At 43.2% G+C, this 24,570-nt stretch overlaps 1 protein-coding gene across 18 annotated transcripts in view; it reads left to right on the top strand.

Moving 5' to 3' along the window:
* Trpm3 (transient receptor potential cation channel subfamily M member 3) overlaps positions 1–24,570 on the top strand; it is a 517,403-nt gene that overhangs the window by 414,758 nt on the left and 78,075 nt on the right. For 8 of the 18 annotated variants that reach the window (XM_070035726.1, XM_070035724.1, XM_070035719.1 and 5 more), the window contains 7 exons: positions 3,060–3,110; positions 12,243–12,278; positions 12,433–12,573; positions 15,135–15,164; positions 16,508–16,797; positions 17,295–17,523; positions 21,012–21,179. In XM_070035726.1, the coding sequence (XP_069891827.1) occupies positions 3,060–3,110; positions 12,243–12,278; positions 12,433–12,573; positions 15,135–15,164; positions 16,508–16,797; positions 17,295–17,523; positions 21,012–21,179 (945 nt within the window). The remainder of the gene's footprint in view (positions 1–3,059; positions 3,111–12,242; positions 12,279–12,432; positions 12,574–15,134; positions 15,165–16,507; positions 16,798–17,294; positions 17,524–21,011; positions 21,180–24,570) is intronic. The other 10 variants (XM_070035729.1, XM_070035727.1, XM_070035723.1 and 7 more) reach the window with 3 other exon arrangements.

Raw genomic sequence — 24,570 nt, 5'->3', positions numbered from 1 at the left:
CAGTTAGGGACAGGGATGATTGCCCTGGGCTCCACCAATAGCAGGTGCTGAATGGCGCCCCCCAGCTGCCTTGCCTTTCCACTGCAGGGAGATGTGAGCTGCAGGGCTTCTAGCTACTGTTTCCTCTGCCAGTTGGGCATGCTGAGACTTACAGTATGAAAGAACTAAGTCAGAGTTGAACAGCTTACCAAGAAGAGCATTCAGGGAGCAGAGAGAGGTTCCATGGGCTGACAAGAAAAGAAAGAAGTGAGGATATTCTCAACGGAGAGAGGCCAGTAGATCTCAGCACAGCATCAGGTCCGTGGTGGGTACTGGGATAGGACATGAAGAACTCTGGGATAGTGACTGGTCCCCGCCAAATAATGATGATCCTCCCATTTGTTGAGGGCTACAAACTATTCTGATATCTGTGTACGTGTTGGGTTGTTTACCTCACTAACCACCCTACCCAAGGAAGTGGTTGTATCTCCACATTAGATACGGTAAAACTGAGTCACAGCTTAAGTTCTGGTTCAGAGGAGGTGGGCAGCAGAATCTGCACAGCACCCTCTGTTGACTGACCCTTCTGATGCGTGAGCGTGTCACGCGAATGGCAGGTGGTCAGGCTCCAAACTCACCTACCTGTGCACCAACGCATTAGCCGAAGGTTTTGCCATCCTGGTTGGAGATCTGCCTGTCAGCGTGTCAGGTTCAGCGAATAAAAATACAGAACAGCCCAGCTGAACCTGAGTTTCATAGAAACAGGGAGGGATTGTTTAGTGTGAGTACAGCCCACCCCCCTTCATCCACGGGGAGTTGGGTCCAGGAGTCTCTGCAGATAGCAAAATCCTCGGATGTTCTTGCATAAAATGGCGTAGTGCCCTACTCAGATCTACCTGTGCACTTCAATTCTCATGTCCTAGACTACTTCTAGTACCTAATAAAAGGTCATTGTGTATCAATGGTTGTTATACTGTATTTAGGGAATCAGGAGGAGAAAAAAAAGCCTGTACATATTCAATAGAGTAACTTTGGGAAGGAGTTCTTTTAAATACAATTTTATGGTTATTATGAGAGTATTGTACAGAGGGTTACCATTTCATCAGTCAGGTAATGATTATATTTCCTTTTTTTTTTTTGACAATGCCACACTGCTTCCTTTGCTCCCCTCTCCAGGTTTTTTTTTGGGGGGTGGGGGATTTTTAAGACTGAATTCCACTATGTAGTCTGTGCTGGCCTTACCCTTTGATCCTCCTGCCTCAGCCTCCCAAGTGCTGGGATAATTTGGCATGCCAGCACCATACCCAGACTACAACTTTTCCCTACATATTTCCAGTTCACAGTTGGTGCCATCTGCAGACATCTTGTATGAAGATAGAGGGCCAAACATAGATTCCAAATGTTACGTGAAACATATTTATGTTAAATCTATTCATTGTTTATCTGAAATGCAGGTCTCATGATTTTACTTTAGAAAGACAACCCAACAGCAACTGATTTTACTTTATTCTCACTTCAAGCACACGTGTGTGCACACGCACGTGCACACACACACACACACACACACACAGGCACACACATCCTTTTTACAACTCCCTCTTTTCCCCAAAACAGACCATTGCTTTTACTTTGAGCCAAGTTTCAGCAAACTATTATCCAAAGTCCAAGTCCTGTTTGCTTCCTGCTTCTTCATAGCCTATGAGATAAGAAGGGCTTTTTTAAATTTTTAACATCTTTACTGGTTGAAACAATTTTAAAAATGAAGGTATTCTATGAAATTCTAAAATTCTATGATAATCCCAGCACTTGGGAGGCTAAGGTAGGAGAATTGAAAGATCAAGTCTGACCTGGGTTACTGAGGGAGTTCCTATCTCAAAAGTGAGATAAATAGATAGATAGATGATAGATAGATAGATAGATAGATAGATAGATAGATAGATAGATACATACATACATACATACATACATACATATATATACATACATTGATGGATAGACAATAGATGGATTGATAGATAGATAAGTAATTCAGACAGACTGATTAAATTTGATGTTCTCTATCCATAAGTAAAGTCTTTTTGAAATAGTCAAGCTTTGTTAACATAAAATTGTCACTATTTCTTTCCCTTTTTTTGCCTTGAACTCAGGGCCTGGGCGCTGTCCCTTAGCCTCTCTGTGCTCAAGGCTTGTGCTCTACCACTTGAGCAACAGCTCCATTTCTGGCTTTTTCTGAATTGTTTATTTGAGATAAGAGTCTCACAAGCTGGGAATGTGGCTCAGTGGTAGAGTGCTTGCCTAGCAGGCATGAAGCCCTGGGTTCAATCCCTCAGTTACACATAAACAGAAAAAGCCAGAAGTGGTGCTGTGGCTCAAGAGGTAGAGCACTAGCCTTAAGCAAAAGAAGCTCAGAGACACTGCCCAGGCCTTGAGTTCAAGGTCCAGAACTGGCAGGCAGGAAAAAATTAAAACCACCTCACAGACTTTCCTGCCCAGGCTGGCTTCAAACCCCGATCCTCAGATCTCAGCCTCCTGAGTAGCTTGGATTACAGGCATGAGCCACCAGCATCTAGCTGGCTATTTCATTTTTAACAGTACAACACCAGTTAAATAGATTTGGATTAAACCTGTTTAGCCCACCACGTCTAAAATAATTTACTGTCTGTCTTTTTAAAGAAGTTGGCTAACCCCTTTTGTGAGATCATTTCTTATTCATTAGGGAAAAAACTAAGAAGCCTCAATGATAATGTGCCAAAGCATTTTTTCCGGTGGGTCAATTGTGTCCCCTCCGTTTTCCTGAATGCAAATTGAGCTGCTTCAATGTTGGGCCCAGCTCTCCACAGAGCTGAGAACCTCCCTACAATCTGCGAACCTAGAACCTCCAACACTGTCAGGAGGAAAAACCATCCCAAGTCTGTATTCGTTTAGAAAATGCAGGTACAACTGAGCAACTAGAACAAGGTCCATTGTGACAACCTACCCGTTCCCGCAACCAGCCAGACCTTTCCTTCCAGATCCTTCCTCCCTTGCCAGTAGGAGCCTCTGACTAGCAAAACTGTTTGATTCTTCTTTATTGTTTTCAGAGACATGGGCCCTCAAATACATTGTACCACTTGGTCAGGGATGTCAAAAAGGTAAGAACCCTCTGGACCACAGGTCAGAGGCCCTGTCCTGAGGCTGCCTGTGATTAGACAGTGTCTCTGCCTTGCATGAGCTGCTACACCCCTCATTGCTGAACAACGTGTGCACCTCTGTCTTGTAACTCTGCTACCTCTGCTTCTGACGTAGCTGGGCTTATCTTCAGCCGCCATGGTTTTAGCTGCTTTGGTTGGACATAATGCTTTGGAATAGTGGAGCACAAGGCTCCCCTCTCCTCTCCCTGTGCCATGTGGATTTATGCCATCCCCTCGGTTCGCCATACTGTTTGGGAGCTACTTTCTACCGTGTGTCCTAGACCATAAGAGCTAGCTCCTGAGATGACATCACTTCCGGAATGGTACAAAGTATAGGAAGAAAACTCCACAAGTCCCAGAGAAGCAGAGACAAGAAAACAACGTGGCATTCCATTCTTCTAACCCTTTCATTTTTATTCCCCAGAAGAGATTTTCACATGCATCATCGTTCTTTGGTTTTTAGAAAAGCTAAATTATACACATGTGGTAGATGAGGAGGCTGAGGACTGTATTTGATGCTTAGTGGTGAGCTAGCATTAGAGCTCAGAACACTTCATTAATGATAAAAAAAAAAAGTAGTAAAGTAGAAGCTGTGATTTACTGATAATCAGGTGCATAGCATTGACTGACGTAAGCTTCCTATGAGCCTTAACACATTCCATCTTTACAAAACGTGTGTGTGTGTGTGTGTGTGTGTGTGTGTGTGTGTGTGTGTGTGACAGTCATGGGACTTGAACTTAGGAGCATTTCTCCTTAAGCCTAGCAGGCTAGCACTCTACCACTTGAGCCACAGCTCCATGTCCAGCTATTTTTGGTGATTAATTAAGGGTAAGAGTCTCATGGACATTCTTGTCTGGGCTGGCTTTGAACCATGATTCTCAGATCTGTCTCCTGAGTAGCTAGGCTTATAGGTGTGAGCTACCATTATCCAACTTAAAAAACTATATTTGAAGTAGAAGTTATTACTTGATTACCATTAATTACTATTCCCATTTAAACAATGAGTAGGAAGGTAATGAGTGAGTGAATGAATGAATGAATGAATGAATGAATAAAAAGGTGATGTTTAATCCCAGCCAAGTGTTCTTTGGCCCCTTAGGCAGTCTGCTTTAGGGCAGCTTGGTTCCTGAACCCTTAACTCTAAAAAACAAAATAGATAGGAACCCCCCCCAATATACACACATACATACATTACACCTACCACTGCCAACACTTTATACCAATTAGTCATCCAAGTCTACAGGACATATGTAAAGAAATCTGCAAAACAAGGTCCAAAATAAAGTATAATTCCTTCATCTCATTGGAAGTCATTGGCTCAAGGTCTTGAGAAGCTGACACGCAACATTTTAATTATTTTTCCTTCAAAGCTCCTGTGGTTCTTTTTAATGTACCTCTTTTTGGTTGCTAGATGGATCTTTGATAATCATGAGACAAGGTTTAAAAACCAAAATCCAAAAACCAAAGTCTTTCCCTTTTTTTGGCTCTTTGCACACTTTCCTATGTGAATGAGAGAAGTGGAGAACATTTTTTTCAAAGTAAGCAAGAAAAGCAAATGCTCTGCAAGCTATATATTCACCCCAAGGGCCACTTCCCCAAGCTCCAGCTTTCTTTGATCTGCCTCAGTCCAACCACAGTAGTTACTCTGTCCTCAGCACACACATACCTTCATGCCTTACACCTCCAGTTAATTGATCCTGCCCTCAAATTGCCTGGAAACTAAACCCAGAAGATGAAGGGTACACAACCCCCCGTAAGTTCTTTGTCAAGCTATTTGCCGCTTGTGTTTTCTAAAATAATAAAATGAGCCTTCTAAAATGAACACCATGAGTCAGGCATCAGTGGCTGGCTCATACCTGTAATCTTAGCCCCTCAGGAGTGGAGCTCTGAAGTGCTGTTCAAAGCCAGGCCTGGAAAACAAATCATAGAGACTCTTATCGCCAACTAACCATCAAAAAGCCAGTAGTGAAGCTGAGACTCAAGTGCAAGAGTTAGCCTTGAGCACAAAAATCTCAGGGACAGTGTGGAGACCCTGAGTTCAAGCCCTAGGACGAATAATAATGATAATGATTAATAATAATGATGATAATAATAATAATAATAAACATGGAGTTATCACCTCACCTTAGATGTGTTGTTGTCTAGTTGATGGTGAGGACTCGTGAGGAGATAATTTAATGCCTTCGGCCCTCAGCCCTGTCTATCCACCACCCCAAGCCCTCTATCAAGGCCTTTGTGACTTCCACCACCCATCCTCCCAGCTCTAAGGTCCGGCCTGGCTTTCAAGTGTTGGGTTTTTGTTGTTGTTGTTGTGTTTTTTGCAATTAGATTTTACTGAGTTTAAATGCTCAAAATCCCTCCCATTAGCTCCTCTTCCCCCATAGGACGCTGCTTTGCTGAAATCCCTGGAGCAGCCCCGCGCATTGGCTCCCCTCCCTTGTGTTATTAGAAGGCATGTACCATACTGTAGGCAGCTTCTTTTTCCTCTTTAAAAAGCTTCTTGGCTAAAAATATCCCTCCAAAAAAAAATACAGACTAACAAGAAAGAACAGGGGGATGAGAACTAGAGAGGAAAGAGCATGGGCTCCAGCAGACTTTTCTTCTTTTAAGTTTGACCCAAATATTGGAGCAAGAAGATAATTATATAAGCATTCATTGGCCTACTAGTTAAGTAGCTAGAAAAATGATTGGAAAAAAAAATCACCCAGCTGGCCCACCAAAAGTTGTTGGGTTCTTTTTTTAATCCTTTTATAGCTGAGCAAAGAGATTGCCAATGAAATGAGGAGAAGCAACCTCTCCCTCCCCCCCCCACCCTTGGGAGAAGTAGAGGCAGGAAATGCCCATTCATTACTTCTGTGCAGAGAGTGAGCGTTGAGTTATAGGATGAAACAAAGGGATAGACCTGGATGAAAGGAGCGGAAAACAAGGCTCTTTATTTTTGTGTTTCTTAAAGCAAATAAGCTGGGTGCCATTGGCTCATGCCTATAATCCTAGCTACTCAGGAGGCTGAGATCTAAGGATCACAGTTCAAAGCCAGCCCAGGCAGGAAAGCCCATGAGACTCTTACCTCCAATAAAACACCAGAAAACCAGAAGTGGCGCTGTGGCTCAATTGGTAGAGCACTAGCCTTGAGCTGAAGAGCTGAAGGACAGCGCCCAGGCCCAGGGTTCAAGCCCCACGATTGACAAAAAAAAGTGAATGAGAGCCAAGCAGTGGTGGCACACTCACCTGTGATGCTACCTACTCCAGATGCTGAGATCTGAGGATCACGGTTCAAAGTCAACCTGGAAATAAAGTCCATGAGGCTCTTACCTCCAATCAACTAGGACGTGGAGCTGTGGCTTGAGTATAGAGCACCAGCTTTGCTAGAAAAAGCCAAATGAGACCCTGAAGCCTTGAGTTCAAGCCCTGTACTGGCACCAAAGGGGAAAAACGTGAATGAGAAAGAAACTAACACCAATGAGCAACTTTATTGTGTAGTTCTAGAGGACTTCCACCCATTTAATCCACTAAGGAAGCCAGAGGTTTTGCAAACTAGGCTTAAAAGGCTAAGCAAACCTTAAGAACTTTAAGCAATATTTGAACTAGGGGATAGATAGATAGATAGATAGATAGATAGATAGATAGATAGATAGATAGATAGATATAGATATAGATATAGATTCATACTTAGTCTGTGAAAAAACTTATTTATAAGCTTAGTCTGTGAAAAACTTAATTTGTAACCTGAACACTAAATGAGAAACACAGCTAGAAACATATTTCTAGACCTTAAACATCATATTTAACCATATGTCTGTACAACTAATGTACATCACCCCTACAAATCCAGGGAACCCCTTTAGGAATGATGAGCTCATTGTCCATGAAACAACACACCATCTGCACATCCAACTATTGTGTAAACCAACAGCACTGAACTTGGAGAATCACTCAAGCCAACGTCAAGATCCAAATTATTTATATCAAGAGAGCAGTCTAAGAGCAATGGAGTCAAGAATTGCCATTCAATAATCAGTCAGTAATTTCAGTAGATATAGCCCAATCCAGTTCCACAAACTGTTCCATGCATAAATCCATTGATTGTTAGTGACGCTCTTGTACTAGACCGAATGGCCCAAGTCCTGTCTGCTTTTCTGTAGACTATAACCTGCCATTTGTAGTAGCTGTCTGCTCAATGTGTGCCTCTCTATGTTTTAAAGTAGTAGTTTCTCTTTCTTTTCTAAATCAAATGTTCTAATACTTTAGTTTGCCTCCACTATCTATCTCTCCCCCACCAACCAAGGGCGGTGTTGGAATACTCTAGAGAGGTGGTAGTGAAATTATGATCATTTAAAGTGATCAAAACCGAAGCGGCATCTTGGAGAATGCAAGAGAAAAACAGAAATGATAGACGCAGAGACAGGAGGGGTAGGAGAGAGAGAGAGAAAAAGAGATGGAGAGAGAGAGAGAGAGAGAGAGAGAGAGAGAGAGAGAGAGAGAGAGAGAGAGAGAGAGAGAGAGAGAAATAGCTAGCACTTCCGATAAAAAAAATTACATTTTGATAAACCCACCTGCTAAATGCATGCAATTTTGCAAAAAAAAATCTATTTTTTAAAGATTGATTACTGTGTTTTCGGCCTTGCTAATCTACCAGACATGGAAAAATGTTCTTTGTTCCTCCTGAGATTCCACCAAATTAAGGCCTATGGGTGATTGCTCATAACAAATGAATCCACCTTCCCTTATTATGGAGACTGTCCCCAGACGGTCTTTCCTCCCTTTCTCTGGGAAAACCTAAAATCTTGTAGTCATTTTCCATGTTTCGCCAGTCAGGAGGGAACAACTTTATTTTAAAAACTTGTTTCACATTTTAAAGGGGAAAAAAAACCACAAAGCCCCTAAACAGTTGAGATCTGACAGGGATATCCTGAGCTGACATCTAGAAGGCAGTCCGTTCTGAAGAGCAGATGTGACATCTGAAGTTGGCCAGTTCTTTGGTTAAGATATCTCTAAGCGTAGCGTGAAGATGAAGCATAGCCTGGGAACAGGAGATCTCATGTTCAAGTTGCCACAGCACATCTTCCTGTAGACCTGAGCCTCTCGGTCAAAGTCTCTGAGTCATACGACCTGCCACATAGTGTTAAGTCATGTAAGGAGACATTGTCCAGTTTATAAGGGTTTATTAATTACCAAAGTGATGGCTAAAGGGTGGGAAAGGGTACTAGGAATAGTGGAGAGAGTGTTACTCAGTCTCAGTTTTGTGACATCCCATTAGAAGAAGCCCCAAGTTAAGGAAGACTCCTCCAGAAGTTCTACACATTACCTGTTGGTGTGTGAGTTACTGTTCAATGAACACGGCCCCATCCCTGATGATACCTTTCCAGTCTCTTGCCTCCCAGCCCCCACCCAGTTCCACTCACCAAACTCCAGCTAGAAGCTAAATCAACCCATAGAAACTCAAGACAGCAGATCTTGCCCAAATGACCAGGCCGCACAGAAATTAAAAGCAGTTCCCAGGAGCTGATGGTCCAACTGCACTTTTCAACACAGATGAAGCCGTAGAAGTAACAAGATCCAAGTCACTTATTTTCAGAGCAAAAACTGAGGTACAGAAAAAGGGAGATCTATTCAGAATCAATGGAAGAGGCCACAGCCCAGCCCCTGTACTATTTGCGCTAGGGAGCTGTGTCTCTGTATACGTATGCATGATTTTCCTCTAGCTAGCAATGGCCATCCTAGAAGAAGCCATACAAATGCTTCCTCTGTGGCATCTCGGACCACAGAGAGTCAAAGACACCAGCTCATCTCTCCATCCTGAGCAGGTCCTGACATTGCCTTAGAATCTCCCCAGAACAGCCTTATCCCAAGATACCTACATTGTACCCAATTCATTTTATAAAATCTATTTCTGTCCCCACACCCGACCCCCCCCCCAAAAAAAGCATCCACTCTTCCTGGTAAGAAATATGCTGATTTCCCTTAACACCTCTGGAAACAGATGGAATCACCTTGGAAGGCAGAGTTCAAATTGGTAAACTTTCCCTCTTCTGATACCATTTCAGAAAGAACATCTGGTTTTCTCCTTGTCTTCTGGTCCTACCAAATCCTGGATTCACCTTCTTAGACTGGTGAAACAGAGCAGGCTGTTCAATACTAGTGTGAACATTGCCCTCTTGTGGTCACACACAATGTAAATTACTTTTTTTGACCTTGAAAGCCTTAAAGGGTCATTCAATTTTCTCTAGCTTCAGATCTGACCACCTATATCAATCATTCTGAAATATTCAACCTTTATAAGGAAAGAGTCCTTTAGCTCCCTTAAAAGTGTATATTACTATCAGACCTTGATGAATACAATCATTTGGTTAAATAAAATGTTTTCTTTGCCCCTTAAATTTTTATTTGAATTTTACTACTACTACTACTATCACCTACTCAATCAACATAAATATTTCCATTCAGTATTAGTGCTTGGGAAATATCAGTATCTTGTACTTAGAATTCAAATGGAATGTCATGGCTGATTTTCTCAAAACCAACTACCCGGCTAGCAAACTCACTATTCCCTACGTTTTACATTTAGGAACATATTACAAGATCAGAAGCAGGCACAAGTTCATAGACTTGCATCAATTGCTTTTTCATAGCATCACAATGAGTCATTTGGGGACATTTTTCATATCTGGCATTGGAGCATTAAAAACCATAGATGCCATGGGGCTCAGTCACCTCTTACTGGGAAGCGGCCCTGATTTACTGGATTATATGAAGGACAGACAAAAGCCCAGGCTGGATCACCACAAGCCCACATTCTTTACCTTGCCCATCTCGCAATGCCAGGGAAAATAACAAAGCTGAGGTGGGTGAGTATCCTGTGAAGTCATCCTTGCTCGAGCCAAGTATGTATGCGATGACTAGCCCAGGCATGACCCTTGCGCTAGACTTTTCTACTCTTGAATAGCATAGCTGGGTCTACAGGCACCCTGACATGACAGACTGCCCCCAAAGAGTGAAGAGAAGCAGTTTCTGGGGAAAGGCCTTCCAGCTCAGTTCAGTGTTTATAGAAAGGGCACTGACTGAAAAGTTAACTGTCTTAAACCTTTTCTGTGCCCCCTTTCAAATGCCTTTTGTCATAACTTTTTATAACCAAGTCAGGCAATGGGTCTTTGTCAATAGCCTGAGGACAGTTTCGCTTGCTGACTTGATCGGGTTGATGAAACCATCTCCAAACAAAAGAGATTCTGAAATTCTGATGGGGTTTTGATGGACCAAAGTGGTAGATGGGAGACATTCTATGTCTCATGTGTGAGATCCATCACACGGTCCCATTTTTCCCAGCCTCACATTAGATCCCCAAGCCTGACTTCTGCCCCAGTATGGAAGCCTCAGACCCCAGTGGGAGGCAGTGGGAGCTAATTCATTCGAGGGGTAGTAATTAAGTCTACGGAGCAGTCATGGAATCTCAGACATATGAGACAGGCCATCATGCAGCTACACAGCATCGCCACTGAGCTACACTTACAGGAGTCTAATGTTTCAAATCAAATTTCCAGTGAACCAGAACCAGGTATGACTAAGACACTGTGGCTAGTTCATTCTGTTCCTGAAAACATAATACCAACATGCCCCCAAACCCACAATGCTTTCCAACCACTGCAATTAACTTCAATTTTACTGGATTACATTCTCCACAGAGAAACAGTCTACACATGCCTACCTTCTCCCAGGCTCTATCTGAGGCATGAGAAATGCAAGGATTTTGAAGAGGAAGGATACCCTAAAACTATAGATTCAATTATAGGATACATGGTTCACCTTGAGCCCCAAATGTTCTAATGAGCACAGTTATCCCTAGGAAGGCTGAACGAGGATGATTACCTTCAGCTCAGCAAAAGAATGAAATGAGTCTATTAGAGATGAGGGATACTTGTTTCACACTCTGAATGACTCCATGTGCGGTGTCATGCCACTGGATGCTTATTCAATAAAGAAGCATTTTACAGTCTTCAGTGAGTATCACAACCACCAAGAAATGCGCTTAAAGCCCAATGAACTAGGCAGAAAATGAGCCAGTCCTCTGTACCCTTACCAAACTTCCCAGATTATCCTAATCCCCCAAGTTGATTTAAAACAAAAAAGAAAGAAAGAAAGAAACCCACAATAGATTAAGATCCTCTTCTGTGAAGCAGCAGAAATGGTACACCGCCACCTGTGTGGGTCATTCCACAAAGAAAAAGGAAAACAAGATCCTCCTGACTTTCTAGAATCTCCAGATGCAGTGACTAGCCAGGGCCGTGGCTGCCCGTGCATGTACAGAACGCTTTCCCAATGGAGAAGCTAATCCAGATGGTGACAGTTGGGTCATGTTGCTTCTTGCCATTACTGCACTTCCAGAAGTGCCTCGACCTCTCGCAATACCAGCTCAATCCCAGAGCCAGAGCTAATAAGCAGAAACTGACCTGCTGTTTGCATCTGCACAGGGAAAGCCAGGAGAAGCTAGACCATGCTCCAGGCCCAGGTTTGATCCTTGATGCCTAGATAGATAGATAGATAGATAGATAGATAGATAGATAGATAGATAGATAGATAGATGACACACCATAACTCTAGGTCTGTTTGAAGGAAAAGGGAAAGTTCTTTTGTATCCTAGGAAAATGCTCCATTGACCACATGTCTTCTTCTATCCCTGCCTGCCTCCCTTTAAGCACAAGAGAGATTCATTATACAAGTCCATCATGACAGTATGATGAGGTTCTCTTTTCTGAAAAACATGCTGATTCCTGGGGTTGGGGATTAAAGAAGATCCAAGTGGAAAGTTTCTCAGCTCTGGTAATGGCACTGAACTTCAGGGAGGAGTCTTCCTTTAGTTAGTGGGAGGAAACTGAATGACCTACAAGAGGGTGGTATCAAGCCTAGGCCAGAGAGAGGGCGGGACTTAGAAACATCCGGGGACTTTGTGGCTGGGAATGGTAGCCTGTGCCATGTTGGGCCTTGTGTTTCTGCTACACTGGTTTTTTTTCTCCTCAGCTGAAGACCTGAATAAATATTTTGATTTTCTGTTATTGCCGACGGTTACTTCATCTTCTTATTTAACTTATTCTTCTTTCCAAGCGAGAATATCCAGGTTTCGGTTGGATCTATTTTAAGGTGAATTCATTAACCAGCATAATAATACATTCATGTTTCTTTTTTTTTTTTCATCATATTTTTTTACTCTAAAATAGTTACAGAACACACACTGGAGCCTGTAGTAAACCACTCTGTCTTTTGGATGTTTGTTTGTTCCATTCTTCCCCAACAGGGAAACCTGCCCCCAGACTACAGAATCAGCTTGATTGACATAGGCCTGGTGATCGAGTACCTGATGGGTGGGGCTTACCGCTGCAACTACACTCGCAAGCGCTTCAGGACCCTCTACCATAATCTCTTTGGCCCCAAGAGGGTGAGACTCCTCATGTATTATTGGGCTTCTCCTGGGAGGACTAGGGTGTGAGACATTGGGGAATATGGCTTCTTTATCTGGGAAGAGGAGACTACTTGAGAAAGAGGAAATTTCCCCTTTTTTTTCCTTCATCCAAACCACTAAAATAATAATAATAAAATAATTAAAATTAAATTCGGCAACAAATACGGTCAAGTGCTTTCTTCGAAGGATTTGAATCATTCCACAACTATGTGCCCCATGTCCAAGCCTAAGTAACTGCAATCTGTCGACCAAGCATTCCCTCAAATAAAAGTGATATTCCATGAAAAACCAAGTGGCCATAATTCAATCCCCGAAATGGCATAATTCCCTCTGCCCCAGTGATCAGAAGGTACTTATGAAATAGGAGGTAGAGATACAACGTGATTAGTAAGAATATCCTGAAAGAATGCCCTGTTTTGGGGGTTGTTGGGGTTTTGAGGGAGTATTTTTGTTTGTTTGGGGTTTTTTAAATTTTTTTGTTGTTGTTTGGTTTGGTTGGGATTTGGGAGGTAGGTTTTTTTGTTGTTGTTGCTGCTGCTGCTGTTTTGTTTTTGCTGGTCCTGGGGCTTGAACTCTGGGCCTAGACACTGTCTCTAGTCTTTTGTGCTCAAGGCTAGCGTTCTACCACTTGAGTCACAGCTCCACTTCTGGCTTTTTGTGGTTCATTGGAGAAAAGAGTCCCATGGACATTTCCTGCCTGGGCTGGCTTCAAACTGCAGTCCTCAAATCACAGCCTCCTGAGTAGCTAGGGTTACAGGCATAAGCCACTGGTGCATGGCCTTGTTTGTTTTTTTGTGTTCTCTGCAAATGCCTCTTAGTGAGACTTAATGAAGTAGTAAAGTTGAGCCTTCCTCTACTCGGGCTGAGGCACCCAACTCCCCAGGGCTCTGAACCACCAAATTACTGTGAACATAATAATGAGATCTGTTACACCATACTATCCTTAGTACTACGAATGTGAACTTTACTCACTCTCCAAAGTGTCTCTCAGGGAACTTCAGGGATTCATGGATGACCTACTGAGAACTGCTGTCCTTGCTGCTGGTGGGCATGATTTCTTTTTTCTTTTCTTTCTCTTCTCTCTTAAAAAAAAACATTTTAACACTATTTTTATGTTTTTCAGTTTCCTTTTTTATATCTTGTTGACTTTTATTTTTAACAAAGTTGTGTGTGTGTATGTGTGTGTGTGTGAAAATATTTTTTTTAGAACAAGTAGAGACATTTGGAAACACCAAAAGGTGTAACTGTGAGGGAAAGAAATCCACAGAGCTTTAGGAGGGTGCCTATTTTAAAAGCTGAAGCAGAAAGGATAACAGGCGAGGTCATAAAATTTTGAGAAACTAGTGGGGTGCTGGTGGCTCACACCTGTAATTCCTAGCTACTCAGGAGGCTGAGACCTGAGAATCATGGTTCAAAGCCAACCCAGACAGGAAAGTCCATGAGACTCTTACCTCCAGTTAACCACCAGAAAACCAGAAGTGGAGCTGTGGCTTAAAGTGACAGCTCAAGCGCAAAAGCTCAGAGACAATGCCCAGGCCCTGAGTTCAAGCCCACAACCACCACCAACAACAACAACAACAACAAAATGTGAGGAACTATACTTGCTGTAACCTTATTATTTAAGATGTCATCTAATCACTGTATAAAACTTAGAAGCACAGAATTCGTGCTCCTGAGCCCTTAGATGGAATTCTTTGTCTCCCTTGCTAAACAGAAATGGAACTCTGTAAGTTACTGAGTTGCTTTATATATTGTGCCTATATATTATAGGTTCCCAGCACGGCCAGTGCCACTGGTTGGTGTCTAACATTTCCTGTGCCACTGGGCACTTTGAGCCACCCTCTGCACCTGCCCTCTGGCCACTCCCCCTTGGCCAATAGGAAGCATCTAAACATACATTCTGAACAGTACTCCAAGTTTCCAGAGTGGTTTGTCAGAAATATCTCATTGGGTCTGTTTGTATGTTTTTTTTTGCTTATCAGTCTTAGTGTGCTCAAGCTGCTATAACCACAGACTATAAGCAACACGAATCTACTCAGCTCCCAAGGGCCCCTGTGATAAGGAAACTAATCTCAATCTTTCCTCTTGGCCCAATAACTTCCTAATGCCAATACTAATACCATTGCTCAGGAGTAAAGAGTTCCCTGTGTGACTGTAAGGAGGGGAACAATCAGACCACAGCATTTATTCAAACACTGGATATAATGGAGCTCTCTGCCAAGCTTGATGATTATTAGGTGGTAAAAGAAATCTTAGTCCACAAAATAAACATTATAAACCTTCAGGCTCCCCCTTTGGGCAATCCCATTATATTTCTCCATTTTCTTAAAGTAATATGGCTTACCAAAAATCACAGAAATCCTGATGATTCTCAAAATTTCTATAATAGGTTCCTCTTGTGGGTATTTTAGTCAGTGAACTAAAATTAGTGCTACATGGTACAATGGAGTTCTTATATTACTTCTTTACAATATCTTAGAGTTCTTTTCTTACTTTGATGAAAGAAAGATCTAACTTTATTCACATTTTTTTAACAGCCTAAAGCCTTGAAACTGCTGGGAATGGAAGTAAGTGTTTGCTCAAAGTATTAGTGTCAATTATTCACTTTATTGCACATTTAAAAATAGAAGCCAGAAAAAAAAAAACAAAAACAATGAAGCCAGGCACAGTGGCTCTTGCCTGTAATCCTAGCTACTTTCGGGAGGCTGAGATCAGGGAAATCCTGGTTTGAGGCCAGACGAGGTAAAAATCTTCACAAGACCCCACTCAACCAATAAAACCTAGGAGGGTGGCATGGGCCCAACATCTAAGCCATGCCGGAAACGTAAATAGAAGGAAGGCAGTCAGGTTGGCTCAGGCATAGCTACACGGTCCTATTTAAAAAAGAAAAATAACATGAAGCAAAAAGGATCAAGGTGTATGTTTCAAGTGGTAGAACTTCTGGTGCATTAAGAACAAGGCCCTGAGTTCAAACTCCAGTACTCCCCCCCCCAAGAAATGACTTCATTTCCATTGGAAGGCTTATTATATGATTCTACTATAAAAGAATAAATAAAGCTTTTTCCAAGGGTCATCAGTCGCTTTGACATTTCCATCAGGAAGCTCTGCTAGCATTGCCAACATACTAAAATAAATAAGTCCTATTTGAAATATGAACTTGAAAACCAAGCATAGAAATTCCAGTAGGCCAAATCTACTCATGGGTGTTTACAGTGACGGTGGATTCAAAGGCTAGACCTACTTCACTGCCAGGTATGTACAGACTCGAGACAGATTACATTTCAAATGGCAATTGTCATACATGCAAACATAAAATAGAGAATATTCTTGGACCCTTCGGCAAAAGGGTAGCACTGTCCATCAGCAACCCTACCTACAAGGAGTTAAAAGATAGACAAAGATAAGAGATAGATGAAAGATAAAAGATAGACAAAGTAAACACAGAAAAGCCCCAAATAGCATTATATATAATATATTATGTATGTGTATATATACATATATCTACATATATCTACACATATATAATATATAATATACATATATATGTATTCTTTTTGAGACAGGGTCTTGCTTGATAGTCCAGGCTGGCCTCAAACTCACCAACCTCTTGTATCTGTCCCCATCTTTCAGTGCTGGGATTACATGTAGTCACTACACCTGGCTTAAAAACTATGAATACTTTTTAACTAAAGTATACACTGACATGTGCCCGTAGGATTATGTGTGTGCATCTGCCTTATTTTAAAAGTAGCCGTAGCTGCGCTTGTGAGTTCTTGGAGAATAGCAGCGGCTCTGGTTTATTTCAGTGTTGCTCCAAGAAGTGAACCAGTGGAAGAAATGCAATACATAGGAATTCACTGATGTGATTTCGTTTGCAACTCAGCCTGGGTGTGTTTCTCTGAACCTGCAGGATGATATTCCCTTGAGACGAGGCCGAAAGACCACCAAGAAACGTGAAGAGGAGGTGGACATCGATTTGGATGACCCAGAGATCAACCACTTCCCTTTCCCTTTCCACGAGCTGATGGTGTGGGCTGTCCTCATGAAGAGGCAGAAGATGGCCCTGTTCTTCTGGCAGCATGGTGAGGAGGCCATGGCCAAGGCCCTGGTGGCCTGCAAACTCTGCAAAGCCATGGCTCACGAGGCCTCGGAGAACGACATGGTAGATGACATTTCCCAGGAGCTGAACCACAACTCCAGGTTGGCTAACCCCAGGAAATGGGCTGATCATGCTGGGGGTGGGGGAATGGGAGAGGCCACAAAAGTTTAAGGGGACGCAGTACCACCCCAACAGTGCACCCAGACTCTGGGCGTGGTTAACCATGATGGTGCACAGTGCTATGTTAGACATGTACCCTGAGAGCAAGTACCTATGGTCATGCACTTTGTTCGATGAGGCTCTGAGAATTTAAGTAACTTGAGGGAGCATATGTGCTCATGGATTAGGCTGCCTGGATCATCCGTATGCCTCGAATTTGGAGTCAGGAATCCAGAGATGATGCCTTGTTTGACTCCCATCCGCAGTTCCCTCGACATAGGATCTGACACACAGTGGACGTGGGATGGATGGATTTATGAGTATAGAGTAGACCTCAGATGAAACAACCACACACACAGTAACTATCTTTTGTAGTTGGTCAGTGTCATGGAAGTCTCTGCATTGGTCTGAGGCCTCCTGTACATATTCTCTCTTTCAGAGACTTTGGCCAGCTGGCTGTGGAACTCTTGGACCAGTCCTATAAGCAGGATGAGCAGTTGGCCATGAAACTACTGACGTATGAGTTGAAGAACTGGAGCAATGCCACGTGCCTGCAGCTGGCTGTGGCTGCCAAGCACCGTGACTTCATTGCACACACGTGCAGTCAGATGTTACTCACCGACATGTGGATGGGCCGACTCCGCATGCGCAAGAACTCAGGCCTCAAGGTCAGCCTGCCCAAGAAGGCCCTGTGACAGTCTAAGGGTGGATTAGAGTTTCACATACAAATCTGCAGGGGCATGAGGGGCTCTTTAATCTCAGGAAGATGATGCTTAGTCACAGGTGTTCATCATGACCTTTTTTTGTAGTATTTCTATTTTTTTTTAATTGTATTTTATTTTATTTGAGAACATACTGTACAGGGGGGCTACAATTACATGGGCAGGATAATGCATACATTTCTTACCAAGCATTGCAGCCTCCTCCTTTGTTTACCCTTCACTTCCCTTCCCGGCCTCCCCCCTCCCCCCACCCAATTTTACCTCCCTCCCCCCACCCAATTATACCCCCCTCCCCCCCCCCACACCGACATTGTAAAGCTGGTTTTGACATGACATTTTGTACTTCTCATTGTTGCAACAGGTCCACCTGAATCCTTAAACGACTTGTTTGTCCCCATCTCCTCCACATGTTATACTGACATCAAATATAGTGAAAGCGGGGGTTACACTGTGGGGGAGGGACATACAAAGCAACAAAGAAATAATCTTATAAATGCGTTAGAAACACATGCATGAAAGAAACGAAAACATTAAAATACATATTTAAGGGTTCATTTTCCTAACATCACATTATCTGACCTTTTCCGCTTGACTCATACCTATACTAGATATTGCAAATAAGGGAAACCATGGGACCTATGCTTCTTTGGGCCTGGCTTACTTCACTTAATATAATTTTTTCCAAACCTTTCCATTTCCTAACAAATGGGGAAATGTCATTCTTTCTGATGGAGGCATAGAATTCCATTGTGTATATATACCACATTTTCTTGATCCATTCATCTACTGAGGGGCATCTGGGTTGGTTCCATATCTTAGCTATGGTAAATAATGCTGCAATAAACATAGTTGTGCTGGTAGCTTTAGTGTGGTCTTGTTTGTAAACATTTGGGTAAATGCCCAAAAGTGGGGTTGCTGGATCATAGGGGAGATCTATGTGAAGTCTTCTGAGGAACCTCCATACTGCTTTCCAAAGTGGTTGAAGCGGCTCGGACATTACCCCATCCCAAATCTCTAACAATAGTGTTTACTATTAAGATCACTTCAAAGGGTCCAAAAATGAAGGTCATATATATGTGCCATAGGTCCTTGTGCCAATTGCCTGAGGATTCTCACTCAGGCCACAGTTCACCATGGAGGGACCTGACCTCTGGCTGTCGTAGACATGCATTAAGACCTTGGCTCTGATCAGATGATGTGGTGGAAGGAAACGTTAAACTTTCTCATAAAGTCAAACAGGTGGATTTGTATGTCAAGACTTGGCTACATAATCCCAGTCTAGTCTCTTTCTCTTCTCACGGTGTAGGGAAATCAAAGCCCACATTTGCCCTTGATCCATAGCCTCAGCTTTCAGTCTTCTCTCTTAACACATTTTCCAGTTTGCAATGTGATGGTGCACCTGTAATACTCCTGTTGTTTATCAGATGTCCAAACTTACTCTTTCTATGCGTCTGTAACTTTTGCCACAGCTGTATTGAACACGCCCTCTTCTCCTCCATCCTCCCCCGGGCTTTTCCCAGTCCTCAGTCACAGAAGTGTTCCATAAAGTGGGTCATGGACAACATTCCACCCACACACTGGTAGTAACTGCCAATCCTGGCTTCAAGCAGGGAGCCAAGACAGCCTTTAGATCCCAGAACAGGGTGTCATGTCCCCAGAAGCTGCCAGCACGTCATCTGAGCCTCCTTAGACCTGCCAGAATTCAGGGTCATTGCTGTCCCTTGGCCCTGACTGCTCTAGGGTCCCCATGAGCATTTTGAGTCCTGTCTTGCGACTTGAGCATCATATGTCCTCTTCCCCCCTACCCCCCAAAAAACATGTTTGTACTTCCTTATATTCATTTTGATAAATAGTATACTGGTTGCTACACCTTTGGATTCCTCCCCTGAGTCTACCATCCTTTGGTCAGTTTGTTTGTCTGTGCATATTTGAATTTTAGATCTAGTTTCCACATATGAAAGCAAGCAAGCCCCATTAGTATTTCTGAGCCTGAATTACTTCACTTTTGCGCATCATTTGTGTGTGTGTGTGTGTGTGTGTGTGTGTGTGTGTGTGTGTGTGTGTGTGTGTGTGTGTGTGTGTGTGTGTGTGTGCTGGTCCTGGGGCTTGAACTCAGGGCCTGAGCTGAGCTATCCCTGAATTTTTTGCTCAGGGTTAGCATGCTACCATTTGAGCCATAGCTCCACTTCCAGGTTTCATGGTAGTTCACTGGAGATCAGTCTCATCAACGTTCCTTCCAGGGTTGGCTTCAAACCACAATCCTCTGGTCTCAGACTCCTGAGTAGCTAGGATTACAGGCATGCGCACCACCAGCACCTGGCTCTTCTGTACCATTTTTTATTGATCCTTCAATATCCTTCTGAGCCCCTTGCCTGGGTGCAGTGTTTCCAGGGAGGCTCATCTTCACCAGGAACATGTGAGGACAGAGAGAAGTAGGAGTCAAGGGAACACAAGTCAGACATTGCTCTTCCCACTCAGAAACACACCTGTTCCCTGACAATGGAGAAGATTGCTGGTTCTCCTCACGTACAGATGCTCAGATGCACATGTGTTCATAGTGGAGGGAAATGTTGTACTGCCTCTCCTGGGATTTCTGCGCAAGGATGAATGCAGAGCTGGTCGGGGGAGAGGTTCTGTGGTGCCATCTCAGATGTTGTCCAAATGCTCTACAATAAAGGATATGCTTTCCTACGTGTATTCTTCCGGGGTTAGTTTTGAACAACTGACAACAATTCTTTACTTGTGTTTTAAAATGACCTTTAAACAGCTGCATAAAGGCATTTCAGTTCCACTTAGCAGTTGATGAGGACAGCGCATCTTGATCCATGCCGCCCTTTCCATCCTTCTCCCCCATCTCCAACCCCACCATCCTCTCACATTACCTGGTTCCACTTTTACCTAGAACAACTTTAATTCGCAGAGATAATCGGGCACCAGGTCAGCTATACTGGACACACTAGCAAACACACTAACCAGTGGACCTACGTATGACCCGATTTTTATAAAGCCAAGTGCTATTGAAGGGCTAAATGGTAATGGTGAATCTTTCCCATTTTGGTTTTGAATAACATCTTCTTCCCCCTTCCCTCCCTTAGTTTCTCTCATACAAATGGGTGTTAGAAGAATACGGTGTATTTGAGTGAAATAAGTATTTGTCTGACAGGCCAAAGTAACCCTCTTCACATAAATGTGTTTATGCAGATACCCAGGTCCCCACCCAGGGTGTACAACACCTGCGTATACCCACATACATGCACACCCAGGGTGTACAACACCTGCGTACACCCACATACATGCACACCCAGGGTGTACAACACCTGCGTACACCCACATACATGCACACATAGACACCAGAGACCCTCTGATTCTAAGCAACCATCCTAATCTTTATCCTTTAAATGTGATTATTATTATTATCATTATTATTACTTTAGGTAATTCTGGGAATTCTACTTCCTCCTTCAATTCTCAGCTTGGAGTTCAAGAACAAAGATGACATGCCTTATATGACTCAGGCCCAAGAGATCCACCTCCAGGAGAAGGAACCCGAAGAACCAGAGAAGCCCGCCAAGGAAAAAGAAGAAGAAGACATGGAGCTGACAGTAAGCAAAGACTGTTCCGTTGTTTTCCCTGGGCAGACTTCCTAACTCACTCTTCCTGTTGACAGGGCTTAGTAAGTCTTGAGGTCAGACCGCTGTCGGAACAGTTTCCCAGCGGGTTTAATCATGTGGGTTCTTGTACCTTCTGGGAGAAGCGTGTCAGCAGAGAACGGTCCTGTGTACGCACACACACACACACACACACACACACACACACACACACACACACACACACACGTACAAAACAAAATGGGCCCAATTATCTGTGAAACCCTTCAGCTAGTCAGTGGTACAGACAAGCCAATGGAATCCAAAACAATGGCTCCTAAATTTTCCAGGCAGGCCAACTAGCTGATAGCGCAGCCTTCGCACAAGAGAAGGAAAAGGGGATCCGCGATCTGGGAAAAGCAGTCGGCTTTTCTGCCCTGGAACTGTTTTGCTGGTCAGAAGCTCTGCTTGCATCTGTCTTCGGGGTCAGGCTCACAAAAACAGGGCACTAATTGAATTTTTGAGGTCTGTGTGGGAAGCTTTTATTAGCTTTTCCTGGGGTAATTATAGAACATGGGTGCTTTGTTCTGCAGAAGGAAGGGGACAGCTGCTCGTCGATGGGACAGCTTCCCACAATCCCCAGCCTAAGCAGCGTGACTGCCGCTGGCTGATGTCCAAAGGCTAAATATATCCCGTACGACCAAAGGGACAAACAAGCCTTCCTATCTTGGGAGATATCAAGCGGCAGCTTCCTAAGGACTGTCTGCTGCGCCTTGCCCTCTCCACCGCCCTGGTCAGTGGCCACAGTAGTAATGTCCCAGAAGGAACTGGGAGAGGAGAAAATGATAATTGGTTTTTGCTCAGGTGACAAAGGCCTTTGCCTTGATTCGCCTGGTGAGACCAACCTGGGAATTATTCTTCCTCCAGGTACAAAATAATGCCTTTCTAGCTGGCCATCCCTACAGGTTGATTTACAGACACAACCCCTGAGCCAAGGGGGGAAAGGCCAACTTTTGTTTCAGTTTCTGATCTTTATAGAAATCTGTTACAGGCCCCTGATCACTTCTCTGTTAACATCAGGAACTTCCTTTCCTAAAGATTTTTATCATCATTGTGGCCTCTGAACCCCTTCTTAGAGGAGAAAGAATATTTTAAGTATGGGTAGAAACGTAGGTTCCAATAATACTGAATCTTTTTTGAGTATTGCAGCACAAGAGTAGAGGGTGAGCTCTGGAGTCAGCAATTCTCTGCCAATTTCCCGATCACTGCCTGACCCTGAGCACGATTTCATACCCTCTAGAGTAGAATAATAATTTTGTCTGCCTCACCAGTGATTGTGCTCTTTTTGTTGTTATTATTTGTGTGTGTACGTGTGTGTGTGTGTGTGTGTGTGTGTGTGTGTGTGTGTGTGAGTGAGTGTTAGTACTAGGGCTTGAACTCAGGGCCTAGGTGCTGACCCTTAGCTTTTCTGCTCAAGACTAGTGCTCTACCACTTGAGCCACAGCTCTGTTCCACTTCTGACTTGTTGGTGATTCATTGGACATATGAGTCACATGGCTGTCCTGCCCAAGCTGGCTTCAAACTTTGATCTTCAGATCTCAGCCTCCTGAGAAGCTAGGATTATAGGCATGAGCCACCAGTGTCCAACAGTTGGTTGGGCTTTAAAGTGCACATGTAAACCACCGAGACCAGAATGGTCACACACTGATAAATATTCACTAATAATTTTTAGACTTGCTCATAGAACCCTCATACTGGATACAAGAGGAAGGCAGTATTATTATCAGCATTTAACACACAAGGAAGTTGGAACTGAGAGATTAAACTGTCCAGTTTTACTCAGATTATTGACGAAGCTGAGAGTAGGCATACAGATTTCCATTGGCAATTCTGTTAGCCAATAGTTAATGGACTGAGAGAATGTCTTCTCATCATGCATGGAAATGTGCAGCAAGTTTGGCTTATGACCTAGTCTTTTAAAAAAAAAATCCAAATGATTCTCAATCCTCTTAGGTCAAGTATGGCATGGTCTTAACATTTGGACATACATCCTAGGAAGGCAGCCAGGAGCTGAATCTGAGTTCTCCATGGTTCTCCAGAGCTCTGTAGTTCTGACCTTTCAAGAAACCACAAGAAAAGATCTCTCTCTAGTCCAAGAGCCAAGGTTCTTGTCAAAGAATGGAGCTGGCCTTGTTCACTGAGAACTTAAGTAGGGACAGGACAATGACAGAATGGCCTGAACTTATTCTATCCAGGCAGAGACTACAAAAAGGAGAGGAAGGAAGAGACTTGTGGACTGAGGCTCAGGGTAGGACAGTGAATGTCTTGAAAGAAGAGCTTGCTGACCCTGGAGAATTCTATCCTTGCCTGGGCTCTAGTTGGTAGCTAACCCAGACAGAATTGGTGAGAGCAGTTTGTTGACACCTCGTTCCCTTCATAGGATTGATACTTGATCTGATCCTCTCTTGGAATCGGACATCCTTTGGCCCTTCCAAAAATATCAGCCTCCACTTGCTTCATCTCTATAGCCCCGAGAAGCTTAGCTTACCTCAAAGGATCTTTCTCCACTCTGACATCTGTGTCAAAGGTTTTCAAGTCCAGACTGTGACATTCAATTTCTGCTGTAAGTCATGTCAGAAGGAATATTTGACAATGGGGAAAAGAAATCAACAAATTCAGCAAATTTGGTTACTAAGGCTAGACTTAATATAATACAAAAGAGCTTTACTAAAAGCCCAGGAAAGATGGGCATTTTATAATGCATCTACTTCAGAATGGAGGTGAATAATAAAGAAAACACAAGCTTTAATGATGTATTCACATTTTGTCCATATGACCAAGTAAGTGCAAGGTTCCACTGTGCACTTTATCGAATAAAGTCCCAACATGCTTAGCACCTCAGAGCAGCTTACCGCTCTGCTATCGGCTTATAGCCACTGTCCCAAGAGGTTACCCCAAGATGTGACCCTGAAGATGCTTAAAAATTTCCAATCTGAGCCAGGCACCAGTGGCCTACACCTGTAATCCTAGCTAATCAGGAAGCTGAGATCTAAGGATGGTGGTTCTAAGCCAGCCTGGACAGGAAAAGCCACCAGAAGTGGTGCTGTGGTTCAAAGTGCTAGAGCGTTAGCCTTGAGCGGACAAAGCTCAGGGACAGCGCCCAAGACCCGAGTTCAAGCTCCATAACTCAAAGACAAAAACAACAAATATCTCCCACCTAACTTTCCAGTTATCTCATTCTATCTCCAAATGGATCACCTAGCAAGCATAGGAATAGAACAATTATCTTATATAAATGTGTAAATTCTAAAAGGAAAAGTATAATGTATCTTGAGGTCAGTGATTCAAGATTATAGAATCCTATTTGGGCCTATTACACTATGTCTTCATGAAAATTGGCTCTGCT

This window comes from Dipodomys merriami, unplaced genomic scaffold (genome assembly GCF_024711535.1).
Source record: "Dipodomys merriami isolate MVZ:Mamm:240054 unplaced genomic scaffold, mDipMer1.0.p SCAF_26, whole genome shotgun sequence".
In the NCBI taxonomy this organism is placed as follows: domain Eukaryota; kingdom Metazoa; phylum Chordata; class Mammalia; order Rodentia; family Heteromyidae; genus Dipodomys; species Dipodomys merriami.
The sequence above is the reverse complement of the archived record's forward strand: the minus strand, read 5'-3'. Positions and strand labels throughout refer to the sequence as shown.